Here is a 15,044-nt window from a genome sequence, read left to right as displayed (position 1 = left end):
CCCAGTTAAGAGCTGTGTTGACCATATTCACCTTGAGACGCCTGAGACGTCTAGGTGGAGATGCTGAGTAGGCGTCTGGAGCTCAGTATGGAGGTCAGACTGGGGTCTGAGACCTGGGAGCCATGGGTGTGCAGGTGGAGTTCAAACCCTAGGCCTGAGGGACTCTAGCAGAGGGAGGCCCACACCCCAGTCTTTTCCATGGCAGGGCCCACGCTGATAGCGATGGACTCTGTGGGCAAGTCAGGGGTCAGCAGCGCCCACTGCTCAGCTGTGGGCCAGCAGCCTGGACCCTGTGGCACCGCAGCTGAGGCATCGTGGCCTGGAAGCCACCCCTGGCTCCTCAGGCACACTAACTGGAAGGCCCTGGGGTGGCCCAAGTGGGGAAGACAAGGTCCAAGCCAGAGAATGCAGAGGAAGTGTGGAGGCTGAGGAGGAGCAGTGGGAGGGACACAGGAGGGGATGGGGCAGATGAGGCCAGGCATCCACAGACCACAGCACCCACGAGGGGTTAGGCCTGAGAAGGGCTCAAGAAGGGTGGGGGTTTTGGTGTCCGCCAGAGGGGGTGTGGCTGGGCCCTTGTGAGCAGAGCTGAGGTTAGACTTTAGAAGGAAGAAAACCCCCATGAGGCTGCCAGTTCTTACCAGAGAGTGGACTTTGGAATTCTGTCCCAGGCACCTGCTCCCCCCATCCCCCGCTCTTTGCTCCCCCCCCCACTTCCCCTACCAGCTCCTCAGGGGACTGGGTCATTCTGGACCTTGTCACTTTCTGCTCCTGGCTGCCACTACTCAGAGACTATGGAACTGTGGAGGCAACTGAGGCAGGCGGGACTGGTGCCCCCAGGACTGGGCCCACTTCCCCGCGCCCTGAGGGACCCCCCGCCAGTGAGGAGAGCTGGCCAGACCCTCTCGTTCCCAGGAGTAGACACTGCAGGTGCCAGGGAGAGTCTGCTGTGGATCTTGGAGGAGCTGGTGAGTGAGGGGTTTGGAAGGGCAAGAGATGGGGGCAGGTGGGGGTGGGGACTGAGAACTCCTGGGTGAATGGGAATGAATAAAATTGCAAAGGGGCCAGAGATTGAAGGGCAGAAATTAATAGACAAGAAAAAAAAAAAAGGAATTAAGAGACAAGAATAGAGAAACAAGCAGAGAGAGAGAGAGAGACAGAGACAAAGAAAGACCCAAAGAGTGAGAGTCAGGAGTAGAGACTGAGACAGAGAGACTCAGAAAAAGAGAGACAGAAATAGAAAGCAGAGATTGAGAGCAACAGAGACAGAGACTCAAATTAAATCTGAGACAGAGAGGGGCGCCTGGGTGGCGCAGTCGGTTGAGCGTCCGACTTCAGCCAGGTCACGATCTCGCGGTCCGGGAGTTCGAGCCCCGCGTCGGGCTCTGGGCTGATGGCTCAGAGCCTGGAGCCTGTTTCCGATTCTGTGTCTCCCTCTCTCTCTGCCCCTTGCCCGTTCATGCTCTGTCTCTCTCTGTCCCAAAAATAAATAAACGTTGAAAAAAAAATTAAAAAAAAATCTGAGACAGAGAGATGGAGACAGGCAAAGGCAGGGGCAGAGAAATAGAGACAGACAGAAAGGGATATGGAAAGACATAGAGACAGACAAGGGGGGACAGAGAACAAATTCAGGTAACAAAAGAAAGACACACGATAAGGGAGGCACAAAGATTCAGAGACACACAGAGAGACAGTGAAGGATAATGAAATAGAGACAAAGACAGGGGGAGACAGAGGCAGAGATCCAGAGACCCTGGGAGAAGCAGGCTGGCAGTCAGGATCCGGGACACACAGGGAGGACCCCGCCCAGGTGCTGCAGGCCTGGATTGTTAAAGAAAAGCTTACTTGTGACTTGTATTAAAGACGGTAAAGTGATAGGTGTAGGGACCACTTCAGTGGGGGAGAGAGAAGGGCTCAGCTCTGAACACAGTAGGGGCAAGTGGGAATTTCTAGCGAAGGAGCCAGTGGGGGTCAGTGGATGGAAAATCTAAGTGAAAGCATCAGGGGGAAGCGGGGCTTCTGGCTCCACCTATCGACTACTGGATTCTTGCTGGAGACAGGCCAGGGAGATGAGACGTGAGCTGGGCAAGGGATGGGGCGCGAGGAACCAGATCAGATAGCGGGAGTGATCGGTTGGGAGATTCTTGGTAAAACTGGATTTATGAGGAAACGCACAGATAGGCCCAGAGAGGGTTTAGGAGCTTGGCTGAACTTTGGTCAAGCAAAGAATCTTCTCCAGGACTCCAGCAGGTTGGGGCGGGGGGGCACGCTGACCCCCCTGCCCTCCGGGGCGGGGTGCCCATGACTTCCCCTTCCCACTGGCAGGGGCGCCTCCGCCAAGTGGACGTCCAGCTGCTGGGCCAGCTGTGCAGCCTGGGGCTGGAGATGGGGGCTCTGCGGGAGGACCTGGTCACCTTCCTGGAAGAGGAGGAGAGCCTCGTGGAGGAAGAGGAGGACGAGGAAGAGCCCGAGGGGAAGCAGGAGGAGGGACACTTGGGGGTCTCCTTCTCAGCCCCAGGCCACCAACTCCCGGACTTTGAGATGACGATCTGAGGCCCTGCCAGGTGCTTCTGATTGACACACGAACGAGATGCAAATTTATGCAAAGGAGGGGGGATGTGCGGGTCAACTCAACCTGCCGACACAGATTTGGAATCAACACCTGTTCCTTAAGCAAATACATTCTCTGAAGATGTCTGCACGGAGATTGAGGGGCTGGCCTGGGACCCCCGGGGTGTGTTTGCAGGCGAGGTGGGAGGTTTGCAGAGAAACTGTAGGTGTATTTGCAGGTGGGATGCAGGGGAGATGTGGGTCTTTGCAAACAGGATGGAGATGCTGGCAGGTGGGCAAGGCTGCCCAGTATGGCGCCTCCCCCCACCCCCGCAAGTGGCTGTTGAGCACGTGAAACATGGTTGGTCTGAAGTGAGGTGCGTGGGACACGGAACTACAGATCGAATTTCGAAGGCTTCCTATGATCAAAAGAGTAGTTAAGACATTTCAACAATCTAAAAATTTTGTTGAGATGCTATTTTCTGCATAATGGGATAAATAAACATATTACTAAAATTAGTTTCTCCTGTGTATTTGAAAATTTTTTTAATGTGGTAAAATGTATATAATGAGTTTCCATTTTAGCCAAATTATTTTTTATTTAAAAAAAATTTTTTAATGTTTATTTATTTTTGACAGAGAGAGAGAGAGAGAGAGACAGAGCATGAGCCGGGGAGGGGCAGAGAGAGAGGGAGACACAGAATCCGAAGCAGGCTCCAGGCTCTGAGCTGTCAGCACAGAGCCTGACGTGGGGCTTGAACTCACAGACCTCAGGATCATGACCTGAGCCGAAGGTGGACGCTCAACTGACTGAGCCACCCAGGCACCCCCCAATTTTTTTTTAATGATTATTTATTTTTGAGGGAGAGAGAAGAGAGAGAGCACGAGCAGGGGAGGGGCAGAGAGAAAGGGAGACACAGAATCCAAAGCAGGCTCCAGGTTCTGAGCTGTTAGCACAGAGCCCGATGTGGGGTTAGAACTCATGAACCGTGAGATCATGACCTTGAGCCGAAGTCGGACGCTTCACCCAGACGCCGCTGTCAGAATCTCCTTCCTTTTTGTGGCTGAATAATATTCCATTGTAGAAACACGCCACATTTTGTTTACCCATATTTCTGTCAATGGGCTCTTGGATTGTTTCCACCCTTTGGCAACTGGGAATAACATTGCTGTGAACAAGGATGCGCAAATATCTGTTCAAGTCCCTGCTGTCGATTCTTTTGGGGATATACCCAGAAATGGAATTGCTGGATCCTGTGGTAATTCCGTGTTCAAGTTTTCTGAGGAACCCGCAGACTGTTTTGCACAGCAGCTGCACCATTTGACATCCCCACCGGCCATGTGCGAGGGTTCCAACTTCTTCCCATCCTCACCAATGCTTATTTTCTTTTCCTTTTCATCCTAATGGATGGGAGGTGGTATATCATTATGGTTTTGATTTGTGTTTCCCTAATGATTAATGATTTTGAGCATCTTGTCGTGTGCTTGTCTGTTTTACATTTATTTATTTATTTATTTATTTACTTATTTACTTATTTATTTACTTATTTATGTATTTAGAGCATGTGTGAGGGGAGGGGAGGGGCAGAAGGAGGGAAAGAATCTTATGCAGGCTCCACAGCCACCATAGAGACTGGCTGCAGGTTCCATCTCATGCCTGTGAAATCATGACCTGGGTAGAAATCAAGGTTTGGACACTTAACCGACTGAGCCACCCAGGTACCCCCTTTTTTATTATTTTTTAAAAATATTGTTTTAGTTTTTATTGATTTTTGAGAGAGGGTGGGGGGAGGGTCGGAGAGAGGGAGACACAGAATCCTAAGCGGGCTCCAGGCTCTGAGCTGTCAGCACAGAGCCCAATGTGGGGCTCGAACTCACAGACTGCAAGGTCATGACCTGGTTGGATGCTCAACCGACTGAGCCACCCAGGTGCCCCTATTTTTTTTTTAAAGATTTTATTTTTCAGTAGCCTCTACACCCAATGTGGGGGCTTGAAGCTCCAACCCTGAGATCATGAGTCACATGCTCCACTGATGAGCCAGCCAGGTGCTCCTTTTTACATTTTTATTTTTTCAAGTTTATTTATTTTGAGAGAGACAGAGACAGTGTGAGTGGGAGAGGGGCAGAGAGAGAGAGGGAGAGAATGAGAATCCCAAGCCGGCTGCGCACGGTCAGCACAGAGCCCAACGCAGGACTCGAACTCACAAGCCGAGAGATCATGACCTGAGCTGAAATCCAGTCAGACGCTCAACCGACTGAACCACCCAGGCACTTCACATTTTTACATATTTTTTAAATGTTTATTTATTTTTGAGGGGGGGGGGAGGGGCAGAGAGAGAAGGAGACACAGAATCCGAAGAAGGCTCCAGGGTCTGAGCTGTCAGCACAGAGCCTGACGTGGGGCTCAAACTCACAAACCCGCGAGATCATGACCTGAGCTGAAGTCGGACACTCAACCCACTGAGCCAGGCAGGTGCCCCACCTATTTACATTTTAAAATATGACGGCTAGAAAATTGAAAATCATGATCAAATCTCCCATTTTTTTACTACATGTCACCATTTCAGATGTTCGTTAAATGGAATGTGGTTGTGAGCACGTGGGCAGCGAGGGTTTCTAGGTGTTTCAGAGCTCCCCCTGCAGGAGGCAGATACCTGTGGATGGCGGCCGAGGAGAGAAGTCCCCCTTGCACGTGTCCCTATTCCTGAGGTCTGCGTTTGCAGAAAGGATGCCTACGTCAGCAGGGGGAGGGCTCCCGCCTAAGTAGAGACATCTCTTCAGGGGAGACATTTGGCGCTCATAAGATCAATACTCCTGGCGAAGACAAACACATGCTCACGTTTTTGTAATTCTTCATCAAACCACTTTCTAGTTGGGAGTGAGGATGTTCCCAGAGAAGTGATATGTTGGTGGAAGACGTGCTGAGTCCCTGTCCGTGGGGATTTCCTCCTTAGAAAAACCTGCTGCTTTTTGTCCAGGGGAGTCCTGCAAGACTGGGAGGGGGGGAGGTACAGGGAGATTAAGGGGTTCAGGCTCCATCCCCAAACTGATCCTTCTTTGCCAACCTTGGCCAGGTCTGCGGCTGCGGGGAAATCTGCTGTGGGGGTGGGGGGAGAGCACTGAAAGTCAGACCCCAGCACCCGGGGAAGGAGAAAGACACCCCAAGAGCGTACAAAGGAGCAGAGTTCCTCTCCCCCATGAGATACTCTAGAGAGAGGCTGAGGACAGTCTGGGGTCTCTCGAAAGCTCTGTCCAGGCTGTGCGAGTCAGATGACTCAGACCACCAAAAGCTGGAAGAGGAAAGAAACGGAATCTCTCCTAGACTCTCTGGGGGGAATGTGGTCCTGCTGATACTTTGATTTTGGATTCCTGGCCCCCAGAACTGTTGCAGAACAAACTTCCTCTTGTTTGAAGCTACCAAGTGTGTGGTAATTTGTTATGGCAGCCACAAGTTGCCAACCTAATGCAGTGTCCCCCTCCAAGGCAAGAAGACCCCCCCCAATAGAAACGGGGAGATATGTCTTCCCAGCATTAGCTCCCTAATCCCTCAGATCCTGTGGGGCCCTGAGGAGACACCTAATGCCTACGGCTATCACATCCCCAGCACCCACCCCCACCACGCCCCCGCCGCTGCATTCCCCATCCTGTTCTTGGCTTGAGCCCATTGTGCACAAGGACAGTCACTAACTCTGTCATCCCTCCTGGATTCAGACACAGGCACCTTCTGTGCAAAAGGGCTTCCCTCACCCCTGGGCCCTGGTATCTGCTGGAAGAACAGGACCCAGGTTCAGAGTGAGGAGCTCCTATTGTCACCTCCAGTGGGGATCGGCTAGGGGATGGTTTTTACAGCTTTTTTTTTTTTTAATGAATATAATTTATTGTCAAATTGGCTTACATACAACACCCAGTGCTCATCCCAACAAGTGCCCTCCTCAATGCCCATCACCCATTTTCCCTTCTCCCCCACCCCCCCATCCACCCTCAGTTTGTTCTCTGTATTTAAGAGTCTCTTGTGGTTTGCCTCCCTCCCTCTCTGTTTGTATCTATTTTTTCCCTCTCCCTTCCCCCATGGTCTTCTGTTAAGTGTCTCAAGATCCACATATGAATGAAAACATATGAGATCTGTCCTTCTCTGACTTATTTCACTCAGCATAATACCTTCCAGTTTCATCCACATTGCTGCAAATGGCACGGTTTCATTCTTTCTCATTGCCAAGTAGTATTCCATTGTATATATAAACCACATCTTCTTTATCCATTCATCAGTTGATGGACATGTAGGCTCTTCCCATAATTTGGCTATTGTTGAAAGTGCTGCTATAAACATTGGGGTACACGTGCCCCTATGCATCAGCACTCCTGTGTCCCTTGGGTAAATTCCTAGTATTGCTATTGCTGGGTCATAGGGTAGGTCTATTTTTAATTTTTTGAGGAACCTCCACACTGTTTTCCAAAACAGCTGCACCAGTTTGCATTCCCACCCACAGTGCAAGAGGTTTCCCGTTTCTCCACATCCTCACCAGCATCTGTTGTTTCCTGATTTGTTATTTTAGCCACTCTGACCAGTGTGAGGTGGTATCTCGGTGTGGCTTTGATTTGTACTTCTCTGATGATGAGTGATGTTGATCATCTTTTCATGTGTCTGTTGGCCATCTGGATGTCTTCTTTGGAAAAGTGTCTATTCATGTCTTCTGCCCATTTCTTCACTGGATTATTTGTTTTTCAGGTGTTGAGTTTGGTAAGTTCTTTATAGATATTGGATACTAGCCCTTTGTCTGATATGTCGTTTGCAAATATCTTTTCCCATTCCATCAGTTGCCTTTCAGTTTCGTTGATTGTTTCCTTTGCAGTGCAGAAGCTTTTTTTCTTGAGGTCCCAATAGTTCATTTTTGCTTTTAATTCCCTTGCCTTTGGAGATGTGTTGAGTAAGAAATTGCTGTGTACAGCCTCTTTTTTGAGGGTAATTACAGATTTTTATATAGTCAATGTGTTTCATTGATTCTTTTGATGCTGGAATCATCTCCAGTTTGATCATTGATTGGGCCAGAGCAAAATGCCAGGTGACATTTTCAAAAGAAAGAAAATTCTCCCATGGGGGAATAAGACAGTCAGGTCTCACCATTTCTGTAGGCTTTTTTTTTATAGCTAGAGTTGATGTGGAATTCATATGGAGGATGAGCACAGCCATTTGCCCTGTGAGGCAGGGCTGGCTTCACAGGTTAGCAATCTGTGCAATCACACACTTAGAAGGGCCTGAACTGTCTCTAAAACTATGCTTTTGGCATCCTGAGATTACTAATGAGTTTTGAACAAGGAGTCCTGCATTTTCACTTTACGTTGCGTCCTGCCATTTATGTAGCTGGTTGCCCAAGGAGTGACCATGGATTGATGGGCTCTTGTAAAAAGACAGGTTGAGGCACCAGGGGCTGCAATATGTACTCCAGCCACTAGAGGGCGGAAGCACCCCAAGGTAACCTGGGGAGATGGGAAGGCGCACCAACATTTTGCTTTTTTCTACTCTGTGTACTTGTATGTCTCTAAATGTCTCCCCCACACCACCACCCCCCCCCACCCCCGCCCCAGTCTCTGTAGCTCTCAGCGGAATGTTTTCCAGCCTGAAGGTACTTTAGAGATACACATTTTAAAAAAATTGTTTTTAAATTTTACTTTAGAGAGAGTGTAAGTGGGAGAGAGGGGCAAAGGGAGAGAGAGACTCTCTCAGACTTGGGGCTTGATCCCACATTCTTAGGATCATGACCAGAGCTGAAGTCAAGAATCGGATGCTCAACCGACCAATCCACCCAAGCACACCAGAATTTACAATTTCACAATCCAAGGTGGGAAGCAGGGTGATTACAACTGTCTGACTCAAATACGAATAGCATTAAATAGATATAATAAGGTCTATGCTAAACATTGGTCTTAGGATAGTACTGCAGAGACGGGGAAGGGAAAAGTGTGTGTGTCATGGTGATGGGGAAGAAAGTACTTGAATTCCCATTTTCTTTTTTTTTTTTTTATTAAAAAAAATTTTTTTTTCAACGTTTATTTATTTTGGGGACAGAGAGAGACAGAGCATGAATGGGGGAGGGGCAGAGAGAGAGGGAGACACAGAATCGGAAACAGGCTCCAGGCTCCAGGCTCCGAGCCATCAGCCCAGAGCCTGACGCGGGGCTCGAACTCACGGACCGCGAGATCGTGACCTGGTTGAAGTCGGACTCTTAACCAACTGCGCCACCCAGGCGCCCCGAGTTCCCATTTTCTAAGAGGGAAGTGAAAAATCACTAAGTAGCCTCAGAGTATGTTGAGCAGAGATGACTGGGGTTCCATCCAGGGGAGCTGGTGCTGTTCCAGGGAGATCTACCCAGCATGGCCCCTGACAGAGAAGTCAGGTCTTTTCTGGGGTCACCTTGAGACAGAACACACAGCAACACAGGGCTTATCAGGGCAATGTCTAGCATGGTCAGCAATACAAGAAAGAACATCTGATGGCAGGGAGCCAGCACTGTTGTGCTCACAGTGTGAATATCAGGACTAGAATAAAAATTGCCTTGTTTGAGCTGCAGTGGGATTGTGTAACAAATTCAGATGTCCCTGGGGTTGTAGGCCATCCACATCAAAATGATATCTCTGTTCTGGCCAAGACTTACACACCTGATTAAGATTCGTCCAAGAAGCCCAAACTTCTTAGGTCTTTGTCCATATGACATATGATGGGGACTGATCTTTTTCTCTATCTCTCACTATTTTTTGAGTTAGGGGGATGGAATTAAAAACTCATGGGGCGCCTGGGTGGCTCAGTCGGTTGAGCGTCCGACTTCAGCTTGGGTCATGATCTCGCGGTCCGTGAGTTCGAGCCCCGAATCGGGCTCTGGGCTGATGGCTCAGAGCCTAGAGCCTGCTTCCGATTCTGTGTCTCCCTCTCTCTCTGCCCCTTTCCTGTTCATGCTCTGTCTCTCTCTGTCTCAAAAATAAATAAACGTTAAAAAACTTTTTTTAAATAAAATAAAATAAAATAAAATAAAATAAAATAAAATAAATAAAAAAAAACAACTCATAATCCTTGTTTGATTCATGACCCAGTATCATCACCAGTCTGTCAATGCCTGCCATCCTTTTTTAGAGAAGTATTACTTATTTAATATTTTACTTATATATTTGGAGGCAGGCTCAAGTTGTAGCTTCCAGAAAGATCTCCATGTTGGGATTAGAGATAGAGATCGCTAGGGAAGCTGTTGCTACTTCCTGGAGAGAAAAACTGGAAAATCAAGACTCTTTATTGGCCTCAGGCCACAGCACCTCTACAGCCTCTCAGTAGCAACAAGACTGGGAACCACTGGCTCCATTGGCCTGAGTGCCTGGAGGCACAATGTGCATCTCACAACCCACTCTGCTTTTCCACATCACACACGTATGGCTCTGCTGTCAGTCAGTCCGGGAATTGATGTCTGTAGCTTGTCAGGCTTTGATGGGCTTTCCAAGGTGATTGGAGGAGAATGAGATAAGTCAACCTGGGTATCTCTCCTAGGCCTCATTGGGGCATCTATCTCCACAATGGAGACTCAAGACCTTCATTCCTCCCTCCTCCCAGCCTGACCCTCCCCGGGTCTTCCTCTTCTCAGTCAAGGTCAAGAGCATCCTTCAGGTGCTCAGTTCAGGAAACCTGGCATTATCCTTGATGCCTCCATTCCATCACCAAACCTGAGATCTGTCTACAAAATATAAATAGAATCCAAACCACCATCATTCCTAAGTAAGGGTATTGTGACAGTCTCCTGACTGGTCTTCCCGTTGTCTCCTTGGGTACACCGTCCTGTACACCAATCTCCCCACTTAGGATCTCTGTTTCTCAGGGATGATTTCCTTCAAAACCCCAGGTCATTCTTCTTCTGTTCTAAGCCCTCCTGCTGTTCACATCTCAACCACACCAAAACCCAAAGTCCTCCCACAGACCACAGGCCCTACATTGATGATATCTAGAGTGAGGATGGCCTGCTAGAAGACAAGAGATTCCACCAGAAAGCCAATCAGCTCAACACTTTGGTTGAGAAAGTCTTGCAATGAAGAAAATGTCAGCTGAAAGAAATAGGGCACTTAGTGATGTGGCCCATCTACTGAGCTCCTTGCAGATGACTCTTTGAGTGGCCCTGCCCCATCCACCCTGTTCCTGCCCTTCCTCCCCACGCCATCGTACTCACCCGTGTGTTCCAGCCACAGTGGTTTCCTGACCCTTCCTCCACATTCAAGCCAGCTCCTGCCCCCGGGCATAGGTGCTTCTTGGAATAATCTTCGTGCAGAGATTTACATTACTGCTTCCTCCCTCTCTTCAGGTCTCACTCAGATGTCACCTCACCATGGTAGATTTCACTGAGCATCTTATAGAACAAGAAAGATCCCCTCGTGATACTCTCACTCCTTCTCCTTCACCCTACTTTGTTTTCTGTTAGATGACCTAGAAGACAGAAATACTGCTTTTTTATATCTTTTCTTCCAGGTTTATTGAGTATAGTTGACAGTCAATATCGTCTTAGTCCAGGTGCACAACATCCTGATGTGATATATGTATATATTGTGAAATGATCTCCACAAGAAGTGGAGCAAACCTGCACCACCTCACATAGTTACAAATTTTCTCTTAGTAACTTTCAAATGTGTAAGATGGTACTGTTAACTATAGTCACCATGCTGTACATTGTGTCTGCAGGACCTACTTATCCAGAGGATTTTATCTTGTTATCACCTTTCCTCCTCCCCACCACCCCTGCCTCTCAGGCAAGGTAGCTATACACTGTTCTCTTTAAGATTCCACATATAAGCGAGATAGTACAGTATCTGTCTTTCTGTGACTGACTGCTGCCACTCAGCACAGTGCCCTCAAGGTCCTTCCATGTTGTGGCAGATGGCAAGAGTTCCTTCTTATTTATGGCTGAATAATGTTCCATTGTATAAGGTCCCACCTTTTCTTTATGCATTTAACGCTTGATAGGCTTTTGGGTTGTTTCCCTGTCTTGGCTGTTGTGAATAAGGCTGTAATCAACATGGGGGCTCAGATATTGTTTTGAAACAGTGATTTCATTTCTTTTGGACATACACCCAGAAGTGGAATTGTTACATCGGAAGGTAGTTCTATTTCTAATTTTTGGAGGACTCTCCATATTGTTTTCTACAGTGGTTGCACCAGTGCACATTCTGACCAACACTGCACAAGGCCTTCTTTTCCTCCACATTCTCCATATCACTTGCTCTCTCTTGTCTTTAGATACTGGCCACTCTAACTGTGGGGTGATTTTATTGGGGTTTTGGTTTGGTTTCCTGATGACTAATGATGTTGAGCACCTTTTAATGTACCTGTTGGCTAGCTGTATGTCTCCTTTGAGAAAATGCCTATTCAGCTGCTCTGCCCATATGAATAAGATCATTTGGGGGGTTAATTGCTTATGAGACATATGATTTGCAAATATTTTCTCCCATTTGGTAGGTCGCCTTTTCATTTTGTTGACTGTTTCTTTTTTTTGCAGAAACTTTTTATTTATTTATTTTAATGTTTTTGAAGTAGGTTTCACATCCAGAGCCCAACAGAGGCTCGAACTCATGACCCAGAGATCAAGACCTGACCTGAGCTGTGATCAAGAGCTGGACACTTTGCTGACTGAGCCACCCAGGTGCCCGTGCTGTGCAGAAGTTTTTAGTTTGTTGCCGTTGAACTTGCTTATTTTTTCTTTTTTTAATGTTTATATATTTTTATTTTGAAAGAGAGAGAGAGAGAATGAGGGAGGAGCAGAGAGAGAGGGAGGAGAGAATCCCAAGCAGGCTCTGCACCATCAGTGCAGAGCCTGATGAGGGGCTCGATCCCATGAACTGTGAGATCATGACCTGAGCCAAAATCAAGAGTTGGATGCTTACCCAACTGAGCCACTCTGCACCCCCCACACTTGTTTATTTATCCTCTAACTGTTGATGCTTTTGGTGTGAAGTCCAAAAACTTATCACCAAGTCTGATGTCAAGGAGCTTACTGCCTTTGTTTTTTTCTTTCTTCTTTTTTTAAGTTTATTTATTTATTTGAGAGAGACAGAGATAGTGCAAGTGGGGAAGGGGCAGAGAGTGGGGGAGAGAGAGAATCCCCAGCAGGTTCCATGCTGCCAGCACAGAGCTCCACCCAGGGAGGGAACCTACAAAACTGCGGGATCATGACTCAGATGAAAACAAGAGCTGGACACTCAACCGACTGAGCCACCCAGGTGCCCCTGCCTGTGTTTTTTTTCTACTGGTTTTGTGGTTTGAGGTCTTACATTCAAGATTGTAATCTGATTTGAGTGAATGTTTGTCTATGGTGCAGCTAGTGGTCTAGTTTCATTCTTCTGGATGTGGCCGTCCAGTTTTCCTAACACCACTTATTGGAGAGATGGCCCTGTCTCTACTTTATATTCTTAGCTGCTTTACCATTAACTAATTAATTTCAAACATTAACCCATTGCCCTTTTAGGACATACTTTTTCCACCACAAGTTGGTTTGAGATGAAACCACTCAGATTGAGAAACTGTGTTAAAAGCCAATCGTGCTCAAATTAGAGAAGCTGTAAAGACTTTTCACACTCAAGATGATGTAGCACCCTCCTGTTACAGCCACACGCCAAAAAGCGGACAATATTGGAGCAGTTGCTCCAAGAGACTGAAAACACCATCAGGATCTGGCCCTTCCATCTTTTTTTTTTACATTTATTTATTTTTGAGAGACAGAGAGACACAGAGCACAAGTGGGGAGGGGCAGAGAGAGGAGACACAGAATCTGAAGCAGGCTCCAGGCTCTGAGCTGACAGCACAGAGTCTGACACGGGGCTCAAACTCACAAACCCCAAGATCATGACCTGAGCCGAAGTCAGACACTTAACCGACTGAGCCACCCAGGCGCCCCATGAGAGGCTGATGTTTAAATGCTTCCTTCCTTTTGATGATGAGGCAAAAGAGCCAGAACAATGCAGGCTGCCCATCCCCAGGTGAGCCTCAGGAGAGATGTTCCCACTAGGTGGTTGTTCCCCTCACACCCTGTCCCCTCCATGGTCTCTCCTGAGCCAGGGTCCTTCCTCTGGGACTTCAGATTCATCACATCCCTGCATCCCTGCCCATGTGTACCTGGCAGGTGTCTCAGCCCACCAGCAGGCAGGGATGCTGGGGCTTTGTGGACCCAAGCTGCAAAGACTCCTAGATAAAGGGAAGGTCAGTTTAACAAGCCCAGGGCTACTGAGCCCAGTGTGGGTCCCACAGCCCAGGGCTGCGTGAGGGTCAAAAACGGAGAAGAAATCCAGTGTCTTAATGTGATTCCCTAAGGTAGCTTGAATCCAGAATGATGGCAGTCCCAAGAGCACCGTCTGGCTCTCTGGGGGTAAGGATGGGTGATTTTCCAAGATCAGTTGCTCTGGAACCATTTCCTGTGATTTGAAGTTCTCACCTGCTCTGAGGGGTGGGGGGCCCTCGATGCCCTATCCTGGGGTTGTGAGTGGAAGGAAAGTCATCAAGAGGCATTTTCTGTTCGCTTTGAAAAATGTTCTCTTAGGGGAGGGGAAGGAAAAAAAAAGAGGTTAGAGAGGGAGAGAGCCAAAGCATAAGAGACTCTTAAAAACTGAGAACTGGGGCGCCTGGGTGGCGCAGTCGGTTGAGCGTCTGACTTCAGCCAGGTCACGATCTCGCGGTCCGTGAGTTCGAGCCCCGCGTCAGGCTATGGGCTGATGGCTCGGAGCCTGGAGCCTGTTTCCGATTCTGTGTCTCCCTCTCTCTCTCTGCCCCTCCCCCATTCATGCTCTGTCTCTCTCTGTCCCAAAAATAAATAAAAACGTTGAAAAAAAATTAAAAAAAAAAAACCTGAGAACAAACTGAGGGCTGATGGGGGGGTGGGAGGGAGGGGAGGCTGGGTGATGGGCATTGAGGAGGGCACCTGTTGGGATGAGCACTGGGTGTTGTATGGAAACCAATTTGACAATAAATTTCATATACAAAAATTAAAAAAAAAATAAAGAAATAAAACCTGAGAATAAACTGAGGGTTGATGGGGGGGTGGGAGGGAGGAGGGAGGGGGGAGGGTGGGTGATGGGCATTGAGGAGGGCACCTGTTGGGAGGAGCACTGGGTGTTGTATGGAAACCAATTTGACAATAAACTTCATATTTAAAAGAAAATGTTCTCTTAGCCTTAACCATCTCTTAATACCGTGGGAGACTCCTCTCTCTTGTGCTGCTGCAGGCCACATGCTTCACCTTGAGGGCGCTAATTCAGCTGAATATCTTCAGAAAAGGCAAAGGATTTCTTAAATATAAGGGGGAACTTCAACAGACACAGAGAGAACCTGAGTTAGAAGGTTCCCAACCTGCTCAACTCTGGTGTCTGCCTCCTCATCCCCAGCCCTCATTTTTCCTTTTTTATTTGGTAATTAAATTTTTTTATGTTAATTTTTTAAGTGGCTCTACATGGGGCTTGAACTCATGACCCTGAGATGAAGAGCC

General features: G+C 48.0%; 2 protein-coding genes across 2 annotated transcripts in view; one reads left to right on the top strand and one right to left on the bottom strand.

The window, feature by feature from the left end:
* DMAC2 (distal membrane arm assembly component 2) overlaps positions 1-15,044 on the bottom strand; it is a 51,959-nt gene that overhangs the window by 8,534 nt on the left and 28,381 nt on the right. The window contains exon 2 of the mRNA XM_045046485.1: positions 10,749-11,002. Coding sequence (XP_044902420.1) covers positions 10,749-10,818 — 70 coding nt within the window. The 5' untranslated portion in view covers positions 10,819-11,002. The remainder of the gene's footprint in view (positions 1-10,748; positions 11,003-15,044) is intronic.
* On the top strand, positions 720-3,069 carry ERICH4 (glutamate rich 4). The gene is made up of 2 exons (XM_003997854.4): positions 720-968; positions 2,326-3,069. The coding sequence occupies exons 1-2, from the start codon at positions 795-797 to the stop codon at positions 2,551-2,553; spliced, it is 402 nt and encodes a 133-aa protein (XP_003997903.1). The 5' UTR covers positions 720-794; the 3' UTR covers positions 2,554-3,069.

This window comes from Felis catus, chromosome E2 (genome assembly GCF_018350175.1).
Source record: "Felis catus isolate Fca126 chromosome E2, F.catus_Fca126_mat1.0, whole genome shotgun sequence".
NCBI classification, from domain to species: domain Eukaryota; kingdom Metazoa; phylum Chordata; class Mammalia; order Carnivora; family Felidae; genus Felis; species Felis catus.
Note: the sequence above shows the minus strand (reverse complement) of the source record. Positions and strands in the feature narration are given on the sequence as shown.